This window comes from Grammomys surdaster, unplaced genomic scaffold (genome assembly GCF_004785775.1).
Source record: "Grammomys surdaster isolate TR1022 unplaced genomic scaffold, NIH_TR_1.0 126113, whole genome shotgun sequence".
Taxonomy (NCBI): Eukaryota; Metazoa; Chordata; class Mammalia; order Rodentia; family Muridae; genus Grammomys; species Grammomys surdaster.
Window position 1 is genome coordinate 1,685,761 of NW_021620921.1, and position 15,198 is coordinate 1,700,958.

The window sequence follows — 15,198 nt, forward strand, 5'->3', positions numbered from 1 at the left end:
GAGAGGCTTCACTCATTAAGACTGAGAGTAGCATTTGTCTATGGGTAAAAACATAAATATTTATAAGGTAATTCGACTCTAGCAATTCAACTAAACAGCAGTATTCAGTTTCCCCCTAAGGCTCATGTTCTCTGGTGTGTGTGTTTTGGTGAGATTTACAGTTGCAGGCTTAGATACCAGTAGTCTGTGGAGTAGGCCTTGAGTCCAATCAGAGGCAGTTGGTTACCCTCATAACTGTAGTACCACCATTGTACAAGTGGGTACATCTTGCCTGGCACATTGCCTGGGTAAGTCTGCTGTTGGTTTTTCTCCTCCAGCAGCAGGGAGGATTTTTCAGGTCAGTTGCAGCTTGATTTCTCTCTGTCATACAACCAAGGTATTTAGAGTCTTCAGCAATGGGATCTTATTATCTAATACTGGTGGAAAAGCAAGAGGAATGGCCAAAGTCTGTCTTGTCTGGAGGGTTCTGTGGTTTCCTTGACTTGTTGGGGGGCATCCCACCCTAGCACTGGGTGGTAGCAGATTTTTCTAACCATGCAGGCTATTTTTCTTAAAACTACTTTTCTTAAAAAAAAAAAAACTAAATTGCATTTTTTAAAAAATTTGATTGCAAGATAATAGATTTTTTTATTGGATGTTTTATTTACATTTCATATGTTGTCCCCTTACCCCATCCCCCACCCACCCAGGTACCCCCTATCCCCTTACCCCTCCTCCTTCTTCTCTGTGGATGTAACCCCTACTTACCCCCCACTCTTACCTCCCCACCCTCAAATTCCTACCCCCTGGGGCGTCTAGCCTTCATGGGGTCATGGATCTCAAGATAATAGATTTTATGTGCCTTTTTGATAGTCCTTATTTTTTAGGTTAACCTTCCACTTCTTCTCTCATCTTCCCTTCCTGCCAGCCTCACCCCTACCTATAGTTTTCCACCCCCATATTCCTCCCCTGCTCTTCTATTGCCTACATTACCCTGTATCCGCAATGGCCTCTTTCTAGTTTCCTGGTTTCTACAGAATCTCAATATGGGCTCACACTTTTTAGTGCTAGAACCATTTGGTGACCTTTACCACTCACTGCCCTTGAGGCAATTTATTTTTTTCTTCTAACCTTCCCCACTAGATGGAGCACTTCTCACAATCATTGCAGAGCCAATCACACGCTGGGAAAGCCTGCCTGCCTGGTTAGACAGCTTCGAAAACACCCAGAACTAAAGCATTTGATAGCAACGAGCTGGGGGAGGGGTACTGATAATTCTCAGTTTCTAAGAAAACTAAAACTTGAGAACCTTCTCAAATGAAATGAAATAGTAGTACTCCCTTCCCTGAGTTTCTCCTGTACAGTCTGCTGGAGCTGAGACTGAGGCTTCCTCATAGATGCATTTGCCTCATTTGACTAAGTAAAGCATAAAATCAGGTTACCAGTCTTGTTTCCGAACATCAAGCCATGTCTGCTTTTGGATATTGTGGAATTTAAGTTTTATATAACTAGACAGTAAAATATAGACTCTAAAAGCTTGTTTGAGCGTTTCTTATCTGACCTTTAGTGAAAGGATTTCCATATGCAAAGGTGAAGTCCTGGAATTCTTCATGGATTTACAACTATTGACACATTTCCATTTCAGGAGACACTAATATAATATTTTTACATTTGTATAAAACAATGAAATTTCAGCAAATATGTATTTTAATAAGTCTAACTTAAATTTATATATAAATTTAATTTTTAATAAGACTGCTAACAAGCCCATTGACAGAAAAAACAGAGATGTTTTGACTTCTACCCTTGCCTTCATAAAAGAAAGACTATTTTCATTTATTCATAGTTAATCTGTGTTTTAGAAGCACAAGGAAATGAGTGGTTTTGCGTTTGTATCTAAGGCCTGGAAAAGCACACGATTTCTTCTTAACATAAAATTTCTGCTTTTCTGAGAAATATAAGATTGTTGCTAGGGTTTTATTAAAATTGAAATTAATAACAACATGCCTTTGAAAAATAATCTTATGAGATAATGTAACTAATATTTTCCACGTGTATTGTTAGTTATAATGCAAGTCGGTTTTATGATCTACTTCCTACCATGTTAAGAATATCTGAGGTGTGGTGTCTGTAGGCTGTGCTACATACACACACCTGACACTGGACGGTTTACAGGCACTTTGAAGTTCATAGTCCTAGCTTTCCTTCTGGAACCTTTGATGTGTTCCAGGAATAGGTAAGCCTTTTAACTAAATGAGCACATTTAATCTTCATAGTCACTTGAAACAATCCAGTGTAGCTCCCTGAAGAATGTCAGCTTCTTTGTCATGAGAATAACGTCTTTCGTTACAGTGAATATTTTCTAGCCATTGTTATAATGCAAAACAGACCTTCAATTATGTATCTCTTAGAAATGAAATGGATCCTCCTACTTTAGTTTGTGTCTGTGGTTAAATCCTTTACAAATCATGGTTTCAAGACTAATCACAGACCCTGCTATTAAGAAAGATCTGCTGTGATGGTTAGTTCTGTCACCTTGACACAAACCTCAATTAAGGTATGGCCTCCATCTGACTGGCCTGTGGGTACTTTCTTGATTAGTGATTGATGTGGGAGGCCGATGTGGTCAGTGCCACCCCTAGACGGAGAGTGGGAGATGGGAAAGAAATAAAGAATAGTCAACAAAATTCTGCTAACTGTGGGCCAGAGCCTGAGGATAATGAAAGAGAAAAGCTTGATTTTTTTTTGGATATGGATTGGGTTTTTCAGAGTTATTTAAGGCCCTTGACCTCCCTCGAACACTGTTTTTCCATCTGTAAAATGAATACCTTGGTCTGGAGATTGCCTAGGGTCTCCTCCTGCTTGTAAGTTCCATGGTGAGAGTTAGTAATGCATTTGTGCTCTGATTACAAATGGTCTGGGAAGTGCAGAAGGCTCGGGTGAGCCTGTGCCTCTCCCTGCTTGCACACTAGCACAGTCAGATGTTTCAGCTGGAACTCTTTGTTTCTTCATACGCTGCCACCACCTGGACATCGATAGACCTTTTGGGAGAGGGTGAGTAAGCCTTGTCTTTGAACTCCTCCAGTGAGAGATGTCCACAACCGTCTCCCTGTGGCCTTTAGGAGTCTGGTCTATCTCCTGTCCTTTTCTCCTCTCTCTTTTGCTCTGTCTCTGATGAAATACAGATTCCTTGGCTGCACTTTCCTCTGTTCCCTCTGAAGCACCGATTTCAGACCCATTTGCACCAGAACCTTCCCCTCCTACTACAACCACTGAGCCTGCTTCAGCTTCTGCCTCAACCACCACAGCTGTGACAGCTGTCACTACGGAAGTGGATCTCTTTGGAGGTTAGTCAGTCATGCCACTACTCCTTCATTCCTTTCAAGATGGCTGATGCACCTGACACCAAAGGCATCTGAATTGCCTTATATACTATGTTATATGTTAACAATATGGCAGAGTGTAAGTACTTTTCCAGTGTTGGTTCATATATGCTTGACAGTGCTAAACTCACGAGCTCCTCTCCCTATAGTTTTGGCACTGCTAGAGCAAAAGCTGTGGCCCTTTGAGCCCAATGGATTTTACATCAGGATCTAAGTTGCTGCCAGACTCTGCTCACACATGGCCTCCCTGCAGGGTCTCTGCAAGTGATCCCAGGCTTCTGACACATTTAGGTGTGGCTTTGGGACTAGACTCAAACTGGCCCGGGGAATATTTAAAGATCATGAGAGAACAATCCTAGCTTAAATAATTTCTTAGCACTTAGACCAATGTATCTATACCTATACCTGTATATCTGGATAGATAGATAGATAGATAGATAGATAGATAGATAGATAGATAGATAGATAAATGTATTATAGATATATTTGTATATAGAGATATAGATGAGAGGAATTAAAATTTAGATGGCTCAACAGAGACTGCTATATCTATACTTCTGATTGTTGTGTTCAAGTGAAATGTAGGACCATCTTGACTTTGGAACTTTGAGAGTCTCTCTGAGCAGCATTTGACATGCTGATCAAAAACAGGTGCAGATCAGTTTTGGGAAGGATTGTTCAGAAATATGCTTTCTGTGTAGATGCTAGTTCCGACCTATGGAAATGCTCCACAATACAGTCAGACACAATGAGCATCAGAAGCCAGTTCATATACATACTTGCATCTGGGTGGAGCCGCTGTGCAAACTCAGAGAAGTGTTTGGACCACATGCACACATCTAGGGGTGTTAGACTCATTACAGTTTCATGTTTCTTCATTACTGTATAGCATATTTCCCAGGACATTTTGAAAATGTTGTAAAGAAATTAAAAGAAGCAAGTGGTGGGGAAGCCAGGAGAGGTTTGGCAGGCCGTGGTGGAATCAGTGCATTCCCCTGGTGGTGAACACTTACAGTTACATACCATTGTGCTGCATGTGGTACCCTGGGCTCTGAAGTTGTCCAAGACAAGTAGCATTAGCCAGACATGGCATTTCTGCTGCAATTTCACCAAAGAAATTGTCTGTCACCTTGCTGTGTCTTCACTCTGACAAAAAGAAACTTACTCCTTAAAAAGCAGAGAGACTTACAGACTTTTCAGAGTTTCTCTAACAGGAACTTCTCAAAAGCAGAATGACCCTTGTCAATGTTGTGCTTTCTTTCAAGGTTAAAAAAAAATAAGTTACAGCTTAATTTTTAAAATTAACTCCTTCACCTTCCTCTCTCTGCCCTGCTACTGGCATTGAGTCTAAAGGTTTCTCATGCAAGGTCAACAGAAAATGTGAACAGGTCTGACAGCAGTTTTAGCACTGAAGCATTTCTGTAACCGTTGCTAGTTAGAGATTTATTTTTCTTAGTCCCCGTGAAAGGAGCTTGGTTACATCTCAGGCATCAAGCCGGTCTGCCTTGCTTTCCTCTTAACTTTCCAGAATAATAAAGCCCCAGATGTTCCTTTAAAACGTTGTTTGAACCATTATGCTGTTTGTGATTAGTGTCTGTCAAGTAGAAAAATCTTCACTTCTGTCAATGCTATCATGGTGACATTATTGTTACCTTTAAATATAAGTCTTAAGGGGCACTGCAGAGTCACAGCTGCCCTGCGTTGTCATCATGTCCCTCTGTCCTCTGGCAAGGACACGAGTGAAGCACAGCTTCTCTGTAAGTCTTGTCATGGACTTTATTTCTCTGCTTACCTCTATGAACTGCCTCCTGCCTCAGACTGCTGAGAAAGCTCCGTCCACCACAGTCAGGTGTCTGTGTATCTCGCTGCCTCTTTATAGTCTTCGGTAATTTCCCCCTGATTTTTTTCGTGTTCTTTTTGTTTTGTTTAAAACAAATCATTTAAATCAGTCTTAAATAAACGCTAAGCTTAAATCTCCGAGGCCATTTTGTTGGCCACTTTAAAATATTTTAGATCTGTAAGATGGATAAGAATTTGAACTTGAGTAAAGGCACCAGCTACATTTATTTGAGTAACTTTAAAAAATATTTTCATATCAGATGTGCTGGTCACACCCAGGAGGCTCATGGAAGACAATAGCAAATTTGAGGCCAACCAGAACTATGCTGTAAGTTCTGGGCCAGCTTGAGCTACATAGTAAGACTCCATCTCAAAGATATAAAACATGCTTGTATTCTATGTAATGTTTATAGCAACATTGATTTATCTAGAAATAAGCATAGTAAATTTTAATTTCATAAAAATATAGCTACAAAACTTCATGAATATAAAATTTTAAATGTTAGAGTTTAAAACAAACATCATGAGTATTTATTTTAGTAGAGTAAAATGAGAATCTGAAAAAATATTCGAATTTATCTCTGAAAATGTTTTGTTATTCATTCTCTGTGAGTTTCCCATCTAAGTTGCTATTTTGTCTTTTCTGATAGATATATTTACTAAGTCTTTTATTTTTAAGGCAAACTTTTAAGAAACAGAACCTGTTTTCTGTGGTTATACAGAACAGAATTCTAAGAATGCTGTGCTTTAAGTTTCTATATAAGGTACACACAGATAAATGATAGCATTGTTCTTTTAAAATATCCCAGTTGGGGGCTGGTGAGAAGGTTCATGGGAAAGATGCTTGCTGCCAAACCTGAGTCTCATTCCTAACACCCATGTGATGGAAACAGAGGACAGACTCCGGGGGAAAAAAATCCCCTTCCCACATTTATGTCTTAGGGAAAGGTTTTGGTGAGAGTTTAAGAACTTTGTAATGTGACGGCAGCAGGGGCTCTTCTCTTTAAGAAAAGTTTCGATGGGAGTCAGTAGTCACATTCCTAATGTTTAGTCGTAACTAGCAAGAGCAGTGTTGTAGACAGAACCCCTCCCGCAGTGTAGCTGTTAGTATAGGCTTCACGTGTACATAAGTGATGACCAACCTGAAGAGCCTAGCCTGGAAGCATGTGCCGGAGCCTGTTACTAATGCATTCATCCCAGGAGCAGGGAATGGTATAGAGGCTTGGGCTGTTTAGTCTAGTGGCTGAACACACAAAGCTCCAGCAGACCGTAATGGACCAAATCCCAACTCAGACATTGATGGGCTGCATGGCCTTGATCAAACTACCCAAGTTATTGTTTTCAACTGAAAAACTAGAAGTTCCCTATATTCTCATATGCACCATGATGCTTCAAGGTGTGCATATGTTATGGAATGGCTAGATAAAGTCTGTGCTGATGCACATCATTTTGAATACTTGGAAATCTCTGAACACTGGTTCTCTTCTCACGGAATGGAAGCAATAAAAGGCACCATCTGAAATAGTTCCAGAAGTTAAATTTTAATAATTTTTGAAAATATGTCTTTCCCCCGTCCCCCCAGAGCCACTGGCCCCAGTTCTGGGTATACAGTCATGGAAAGAAAGATCCCTGGCAGAATATTGTGAGGACTCTTCCCTTCCTACCCTCTGCCAGAGTCCCTCTACCCAACCCACCCTGCCTGCCCACACACACACACACACACACACACACACACACACCTTGGAATTCTCATGCTGCCCACAGCCCTCTGGTGTCATCTGGGTCTGCACTGTCCCTGGAGTGGCTTACTTTCTCCAGTTTATTCCCATGTTCCCAGCCCCCATCAACACAGCATATATTCCCTCAGGACAGCTGAGAGAAGCAATCAGATTACATTAATATGAGCTCTGATGGTGTTTAAACAAACTTTTAACTCAAATGAGCCTCTTGTAATGTTAATTTTTTTTTTTTTACTCCGCAAAAACATAAAGACTCAAGATGTATGCTACTTAACTTTCTTCTACCTAGACAAGCTTGTTACTTGCTGCATTCAACTGAGAAACAAGGACCTGGACCACAGGATTTCCTCAGGCTTAACACACTGAATGACTCTCTGAGAAAGCAGCTCTACTGTGGGATGTTTCCCAATCATGTTTGACCATTTCCTCTTAGTGACTGAGGGTCAGTGCTCTAGGACACACCAGTAAAGTCTATTGGAAATGAGGAATGGCAGGAACTTGTGGGTTGATCTCATTCTCCGAAGGCTTTGTCTTCATTCTTGCAACAAAAGACTCTACGTAAGCTCCATAATAAATGTGGTTTGCTGTGGGCATGCACTGGGAAGGGCGTGCATCCCTCAGCCATCAATGTATGTTTAGGGCTAGAACATAGTGTGCAAGGCTCTGGGTCCCCTAGCATTGGAAAAAGAAGCATGAAATGTATTTATGAGCTGGGGCTACTGGTATGCTAATGGGGTTCCTTCTGTAAACAATGCACTTGTAGTCTTAAAACATGAAATTATATTTTTAATCTGTTGGAAATAGATCACTTTCCAAATAACTAGAAAATATAATAATATTTGAAAACAATAAGTGTAAGTAGAGATAAAGACATTAAGCATCATGCCCTAATTTGGTTAGCTGTTTATTTCTTTGACTTTTTCTTCTGTATCTGACAATTCTTTCCAAGGTTAGTGAAGACTTTTCTGAATACTTACCAAATCTTTCATGCTAACATTATGATTTTTTTGTCTGCACTAGACTAAATTTAAGATATTCATTTATATAGCCATTGTCTATTTAATATTATTTGCATACAGAGAAGACAGTGGATTTTTCTGGAAGCCACCAGTAAGAGGTATAAGAGAAAAAAAATGCAGCAAAGAAGCATTATCTGGACATGAAAGTTTAATGTCTTAAATTACATAGTAAAGTTATTTTGTTTTAATTTTTGCATCCATTAATTTCTAATGAAACCTAAAACATGCTTTTTAGAGCCCTTATACAATGAGAATCTTGTTGGATCACGATGGCCTTCAATAGTATCCGCATACCACCATTCACGGGTTAGCTAACAGGGAGACGCCCAAACCATAATTACTTTGTGATTACCAACAGTGCATGAGACATTCGTGTTGTATAAGGGAGCTTTCTTCACAACTTAACTCGGTTCTTTTACTATATTTTCTTCTCTTTTTATTCCTTCAATTTCTGTTATTTTTAAAACTGCACCCAAGATGCCTTTGCAGCTTCTCCTGGGGAGGCCCCTGCAGCATCCGAAGGGGCCGCGGCACCAGCTACCCCAGCCCCAGTGGCTGCAGCTCTTGATGCATGCTCAGGAAATGGTGGGTTTACACATGAGCCAGTCTGTTGTTTTTCCTGTCCTAATGTGAAACCTGCATAGTTAGATGTGGCCATATGTTTTCTAATTTTGTTTTCTTATTAGTGTAAACTCATTCCTCATAACTGAATAAATAATGCCAACACTTAAAACATTAAGACAATGAAGTGCATACTTATCAAAATTGGCAATTCCTCAAGATTGACAATTTTTCTCAGTGCAAGTATGCTCTCTTAATGTTTTCCCCCCTCTAACGCATCCTTTATGATATTGAGTTCAAATATATTGACATGTTTTAATGAACTTTCAGAGCTACCAAATTGCCTAGATTAGGTAAGGGCATGAAAAATAGCAACCCCTGGACCAAAACTATGTAGGCTAATCTCACAGCACCCTACAAAATATTTCAGATCAAACTTGTAGTTCCAACTGTATTTTCTTTTTTTCTTTAGAAAAGCATCCCAACTGCTAATAAGATAGTAGTGAAAGCCATGTAACCTTGAGGCCTAGCTAGTATGTAAATGTGTGTGACATGTCTTCTTACCTGTAGTTACGATTCTGTCTCTTGATCCTTCCTGACTGATGCTGTGTGTGTGTCTCCACTTTCCTTTCCAAAAGACCCTTTTGCCCCATCGGAAGGTAGCGCAGAGGCTGCACCTGAGCTGGACCTCTTTGCAATGAAGCCACCTGAGACCAGCGCTCCTGTAGTTACCCCTACAGCTAGCACAGCCCCTCCAGTTCCCGCAACCGCTCCTTCTCCTGCTCCTGCTCCCACGGCTGTGGCAGCCACTGCTGCTGCCACCACCACCGCCGCTGCTGCAGCTACCACCACTGCCACCACCTCTGCTGCTGCCACCACCACCGCCGCCGCTCCTCCTGCTCTAGATATCTTTGGTGGTAATTTGTCACTGTTACTAAATCTCTCTCATCTGGTGGCTTGAACCTGGTCCTATAATGTACACGTGACTCATATGCATGAAAAGTGTAGTTAAATGGTTCTCTAGAGTCCATTTGCTACTTAACCTAGAGTTCTTGTGAGTGCTCTGTCAGAAAACTGGCAAGTGATGCTGTCACGGGCTTGATTTTCAGACTGAGTGAAAGCCTATGTGTTCTTGGTCTTAGATTTGTTTGATTCTGCTCCTGAAGTTGCTGCAGCACCTAAGCCAGACGCGGCTCCTAGCATAGACCTGTTTGGCACAGGTAAAGCAAAGCAACAGTTTTCTTCAGCTCTGTTTATGTAGACGTGTCTGTCCTTGGTCAAGCCCTGTGTAGTTAGTTGCTGTGATCAATGCATTTGTTAGCCGAGTGACTCTGATTTCAGCCTTCTGCTACTTACTTCTGCTTGGTTTTGGTTTCTTTCACTTTTGGAAGATGCTTTCTCCTCCCCACCACGAGGGGCCTCTCCGGTGCCTGAGAGTTCTCTCACTGCTGACCTCTTATCTGGTGAGTGCTTCTCCTAGGTCAAGCCTTCAGAGCTGTCTCTGGAGGGCCATGGGTGGGGGTGGGGGTGGGGGGGGAGCTCAGGTAGCGAAAGATAATCTAATATCTTATAGGTTTATCTTATGTGCTTTAAGACTCAGAATTCATCTAAAAGGAGAATCTTATTCGCTAGCCCATCAGCAACTGGTAAAGGTTGATATCTCAAAGATAAGGTTGGCAAAGAAAAAGTTCAATTTCCCACTAATTGTTCTACTACTGAAGGGTCAATTTTTCATTTGCTTTTCTTTTCTTTTTTTTGTTTGTTTTTTTGTTTTTTGGGGTTTTTTTTTGTTTTTTTGTTTTGCTTTGTTTTGTTTTTTTGTTTTGTTTTGTTTTGTTTTTGTTGTTGTTTTTTCGAGACAGGGTTTCTCTGTGTAGCCCTGGCTGTCCTGGAACTCACTGTGTAGACCAGGCTGGTCTCGAACTCAGAAATCCGCCTGCCTCTGCCTCCCAAGTGCTGGGATTAAAGGCATGCGCCACCACCGCCCGGCTTCATTTGCTTTTCTTAACTGTCAAGATTTTCCCACTTCCTTTCTGTGACTGAAATCTTGAGGCCATTATTGGGGTCTGGGTTTCAAAATGCTGAGGATGACCACCATGTTCCCCTGTTCTTCACTGCAGTGGATGCATTTGCAGCGCCATCTCCTGCATCTACTGCCTCTCCTGCAAAGGCGGAGTCCTCGGGGGTCATAGACCTTTTTGGGGGTGCGTATCTCTCCTCTTTCAGCACTTACGTCATCTTATGTCTTTTTGGTTGTTGTTGTTCTGAGTGGATTCTCCTCTTTCATTCTAATTCACTTTGCTTCTTTTGACTCTTAAGTTGCTTTTGTTTCTTACGTGTGAACTTAAGTTGTACCGACCTTTCCCATGTCTGTGGCGCCATCACCGTCATCCTCATGGCTCCTCACAACTTTCAGTGCATGGTCTAACAAATCCAGAGTGCTTTCCATGTGACATCTTCTTGTTTTCAGCTTTTTGTTCATCCTCATTTTAAATCACCTGTTTAGAGTCCCTCTCTACTGTTTCCTCAAAGATCCTGATGTGTTAGTTATGTTAACACTCTCAAGTCCTTCAAAGCAATATAAAACATAAAATAGGTAATTCAGAATTGAAAACAAGCCAGTTAGGTGTCAACATACAGAATGCTGTTAATTTACATTGAATTTAGTATTTTTAAATCTTTACAGAGAACTTGGAGATATTTTTTCTGGTTTAAATGTCTTCTCTTTCTTCCTTTATATAGTATCTGAAGACAGAAAGGTATATTGATTATATCTTGATTGTATCGATTGGTTATCTGTATTCATATCTTTAAGCTAAAGTTCTTTGTTAGTAATAAACTTTCAGGAAAGAGACAGGTCTGAACCGAATCCGTAAAAGTAACCCTAAAAGTGTCTTTGGGCTAAAACATCATCTTTGCATGTTGTACCCACATGGATAATCTACTGTCACTGATGCATCCTGGTACATACCATGCTACATATATGAGGGTACAAAGAAGTCGCAGAGGCTGGCGGACCTCCTGAAGGTGCTCAGACTCATAGGTACAGGGAGGTACAGGGAGTGCTGTTATACTGGGCATGTATTAAGTGTTTAGAAGCTTAAATGGGAAGTGAGAAATCCTGTTTTACCTTCATTTAAAAATCTCAATTCTGTTTTTAATAAATGATGGACTCTAGTTTGAAACATTTATTCATTTTTTAAAAAGTCTGTGTCTTAATCATTTAGTGAGGTACTAATTATTAAACATTCTAGAACTCTCATGAGAGGCTAAACTCTAGGGCAGAGCATTGTGGCACACAGCTGCAGTCCCTGCTTGTGGGGAGGCTCCCAGTGCAAACAGGAGTTATATATTAAGACTCTGAGACTATAAAATAAGACAAACTGCTTAGAGCCTGCGTAGAGCCACCTAGTCATTTCACATACCCAGGAGGCAGGCTCTCCATACAGAATGTCACGTATGTGTATGTGTCTGCATGTATCACACTTGGATTGCTTAGTCACTTACTATTTGACTCTCTTACTTTCTTGCTGCATAACGGATAATGGATAGATGCATTTGGAAGTAGTGCTTCTGAAACCCAGCCAGCACCACAGGCTGTTTCTAGTTCATCAGCGTCGGCAGATCTACTAGCTGGTAATTGATTCCATTAAAATGCCATTTTGCAAAAGCTAAGTTTGGATATAGTTTTATAAGTAATAGATACTATATAAATTGCAAAATATTTTTAAATTTTCCTTTTAAGGAATGAAATTGAAGGTGATACAACATTAAATAATAGAAGGTTTATTACTTCCTAGATTTTATTAAATTAGTCTTAAACCCCTATTGATACTCCCAATCTTACTTTCAATTAGCATGTTTGTTTTTATTTGTCAAAAAGGTAATATGTTTTGTGTAGAAATTCTGCCTTATAATGATGCTCATATATTTTGGAAGGAATCTGTAGTAAACTATGCTGCAATATTTAACAGTTGGTTTTATAATACGTGAGTCACCACAGAAGAAACCATTATAAATTTTTCCTGTTGAATTGAAATGTTGTGACATACATCATGGACTTTTTGACAAGCTGATTAGGAACTAGATGGGTAGGAGGATCACTGCTCATTGCTAAGACAGTAGAGACTGGTTAAAAGAACAGTTCAAGGACCCAAACACGGTTAAAACCAAGCGTGAGTCTTCCTTGGAGTCAAGACAATATCAGACTTAGAAAGTGGCCAGTTGGAAGACCCCAGCAGAAGTCTTAGACCGTGCTTAGCTCAGGAACTCAGAGCATGCTAACCTCACTTGGATTTTGCTTGAGGGAAGCACAGCAGTAGTCTAATGAAGGCCTCTTGAAGCTCAATGCAGCTTTCAGTGTACCCCCAGTCACTAGAAGGGATGGATTTTGTTCCTTGGGGTGGCAAGGAGTTAATGAGTCTCCTGAGCACCTGGAAGCCTCATATCTAGAGTCCCTCGGTTTAAATAATCCAACAACCATGTGGTCCTTTAAGAGTAACTGGTTTTGACCAAGTGTGGCCACAGTTTACAACCTAAAAGCAGTGTAAACAGGATCCCTTCACTGAGTGGAGTAGGCTGGGGAACATGCTAGTGTTCTCAGACTTGTGATAGGTAATGGCGGAGCCTAAGTGCTCCCTCCACACCCTCATCATTAGTGTTGTAGGAAAGTTCCCTTGTGGTCACATCTTTCCTCCAGGAACAGGAGGAAGTAGAGGCAGCCCCGCCTTCTTTCTATCATCAGTAATTCAGTCTGTGGCTTTAGCTTCTCCAGCGGGGGTAGCTCTTTCATTTCTTTTATATGCCCTCTGGCTCCCTGATCCAGTCGGGTACTCCTATTTGCCAGCTCTTGTCTCAGTGACTGCTGTGATGGACCAGAAACCCACTTTGATGGTTCTTTGACATCTGGAAGCTAAAATGTAACATGAGGTGCGCACCTCACACAACCCACCACTGCCAGCTTGAGACAAGCTGCCAGCTTGCCTGGCTTTCCTCTCAGCCTAGATGCATTTCACAGCAGCTTCAACTGGCTAGATGCTTTCAATTTCTTATTAAACCAATACATTCAATTTAGATTTTTTTTTAAATCTGCAGTAAGATTTTAACAGGCCACAGAAATAGCATATTTTCCAGGTTCCTTGGTGAAAATGATCCCGCTGGTTTTTAAAATGAGATGACTGATTTTAAGTCTTTGGCTCTAGAGTTATGGTTAAAAATCAATTGTACTGGCTATCTAAAGAAGTCTAGGAAATCTTTCTTAGATATCTGCTGGCCTGCCATAGACCATATGGGTCACAGAACAGTTCAAATCCACTAAGCAGGAGGCTGGCTAAAAGGCCATACTGTCTATCCTAGTGTTCTTAGTCTACTGAGAACTCCAGGGCCAGAACCTGAGATACTGTTTTGAAAAGAGCCTAGAACATTAGGACCTGGAGCAGAAGCCAGGGATCTTGGGAAAAGAAAGCATTCCAAGTCAGAGGCCGGTGACAGAGCCAAGAGGTTTGGTCCTAGGGATACCACAGGATCTATACCACCCTGGAGAGTGAAGGATCTCAGCTGCAGAGAGTTATGTTCCCACAAGCACTTTCACCAGATATCCTGATATAAGAAAATTTGAATTACATTTTAAATGTTTCTAAAATTTAATTTGAGAGACTGGCCTTTCCCTGTATTAATTACAGAAAATCATTCCTTAATAATTGCTTAACAATGACAGCACTGGAAAACCACATCTTTAGTTTTAAAAAAGTTATGGAATATCAACATAATTGTATCTTGTGATTGCTTCCAGTCCTCTCCACAAGTCAACATCATATCTACAATTTAGCTAACAGTGCTATCTGAGTTTATGTTACCCAATTATCTTTGTTTAATGCATATAAAACAGAACAAATATTGGGACATGGCCTTATGGCTGTTTACAGAGCTTAGCACTTTGCTTTGACTTGTGTATATGTTTGTATAGAGATATAGCTACCAAGCCCACCACCTATATAAATAAAGAACCTTTAAAAAATAAATAAATGAGGTGGCGCATGCCAACAATTTCAGTGTTCAGGAAGCAAAAACACAGAGGTCACCAACCAGTTTGAGGCCAGCCTGTTTTCCTTGAGGGCATCCAGGACTACATAGTCAAGAAGTGTCTTAAACACACAAATAAGTCTAGTAAAAGATACACACACACACACACACACACACACACACACAGGCTAATATTAGGGTCAGATCCACAAGGAAGTTGCATTTTGCCAAGAATTTTCTAGTTGTGATTATAATAAAACTATTTTATAAAGGATAAAATAGAAAGATAATACACAAGTACCATTACAGTCAGATTAGACTATGCAGAAGAAATCTTGGTCTCTGGAGTGAGGTGACTTGCCTCATACAACTAAGATTTCTTTTTGCCCATCTTTTTGTGTGGCCCTGGGGACCACACTCACAGCTTCTTTCTTGCTAGCAGGTGGCTGTACCGTCTCTTTGAAGGAGCAAGTTTACACTAGTGAAAGGCAATAAATAGATGGTAGAGTAAAATGCTGAAATTATTTTTAAATATTTTAAAGCCAACTATTAAGAGTAACTTTAAAAACAAAAAGAAAATGTTACTGAAAGTTCATGTGTATTCTAAAACCAGGAAACAAAAGACTTAATGAAACAGGTAATTTCTTTTAAATTGTT

The 15,198-nt window shown here is 40.4% G+C and overlaps 1 protein-coding gene across 3 annotated transcripts in view; it reads left to right on the forward strand.

Annotated features, from left to right (window-relative positions):
* Snap91 (synaptosome associated protein 91) overlaps positions 1-15,198 on the forward strand; it is a 110,374-nt gene that overhangs the window by 74,952 nt on the left and 20,224 nt on the right. For 2 of the 3 annotated variants that reach the window (XM_028756181.1, XM_028756182.1), the window contains exon 14: positions 10,641-10,724. In XM_028756181.1, the coding sequence (XP_028612014.1) occupies positions 10,641-10,724 (84 nt within the window). Of the gene's footprint in view, positions 1-3,018; positions 3,034-3,164; positions 3,327-8,436; positions 8,545-9,158; positions 9,438-9,662; positions 9,741-9,911; positions 9,984-10,640; positions 10,725-15,198 lie in introns of all 3 variants that reach the window. The other variant, XM_028756183.1, reaches the window with a different exon arrangement.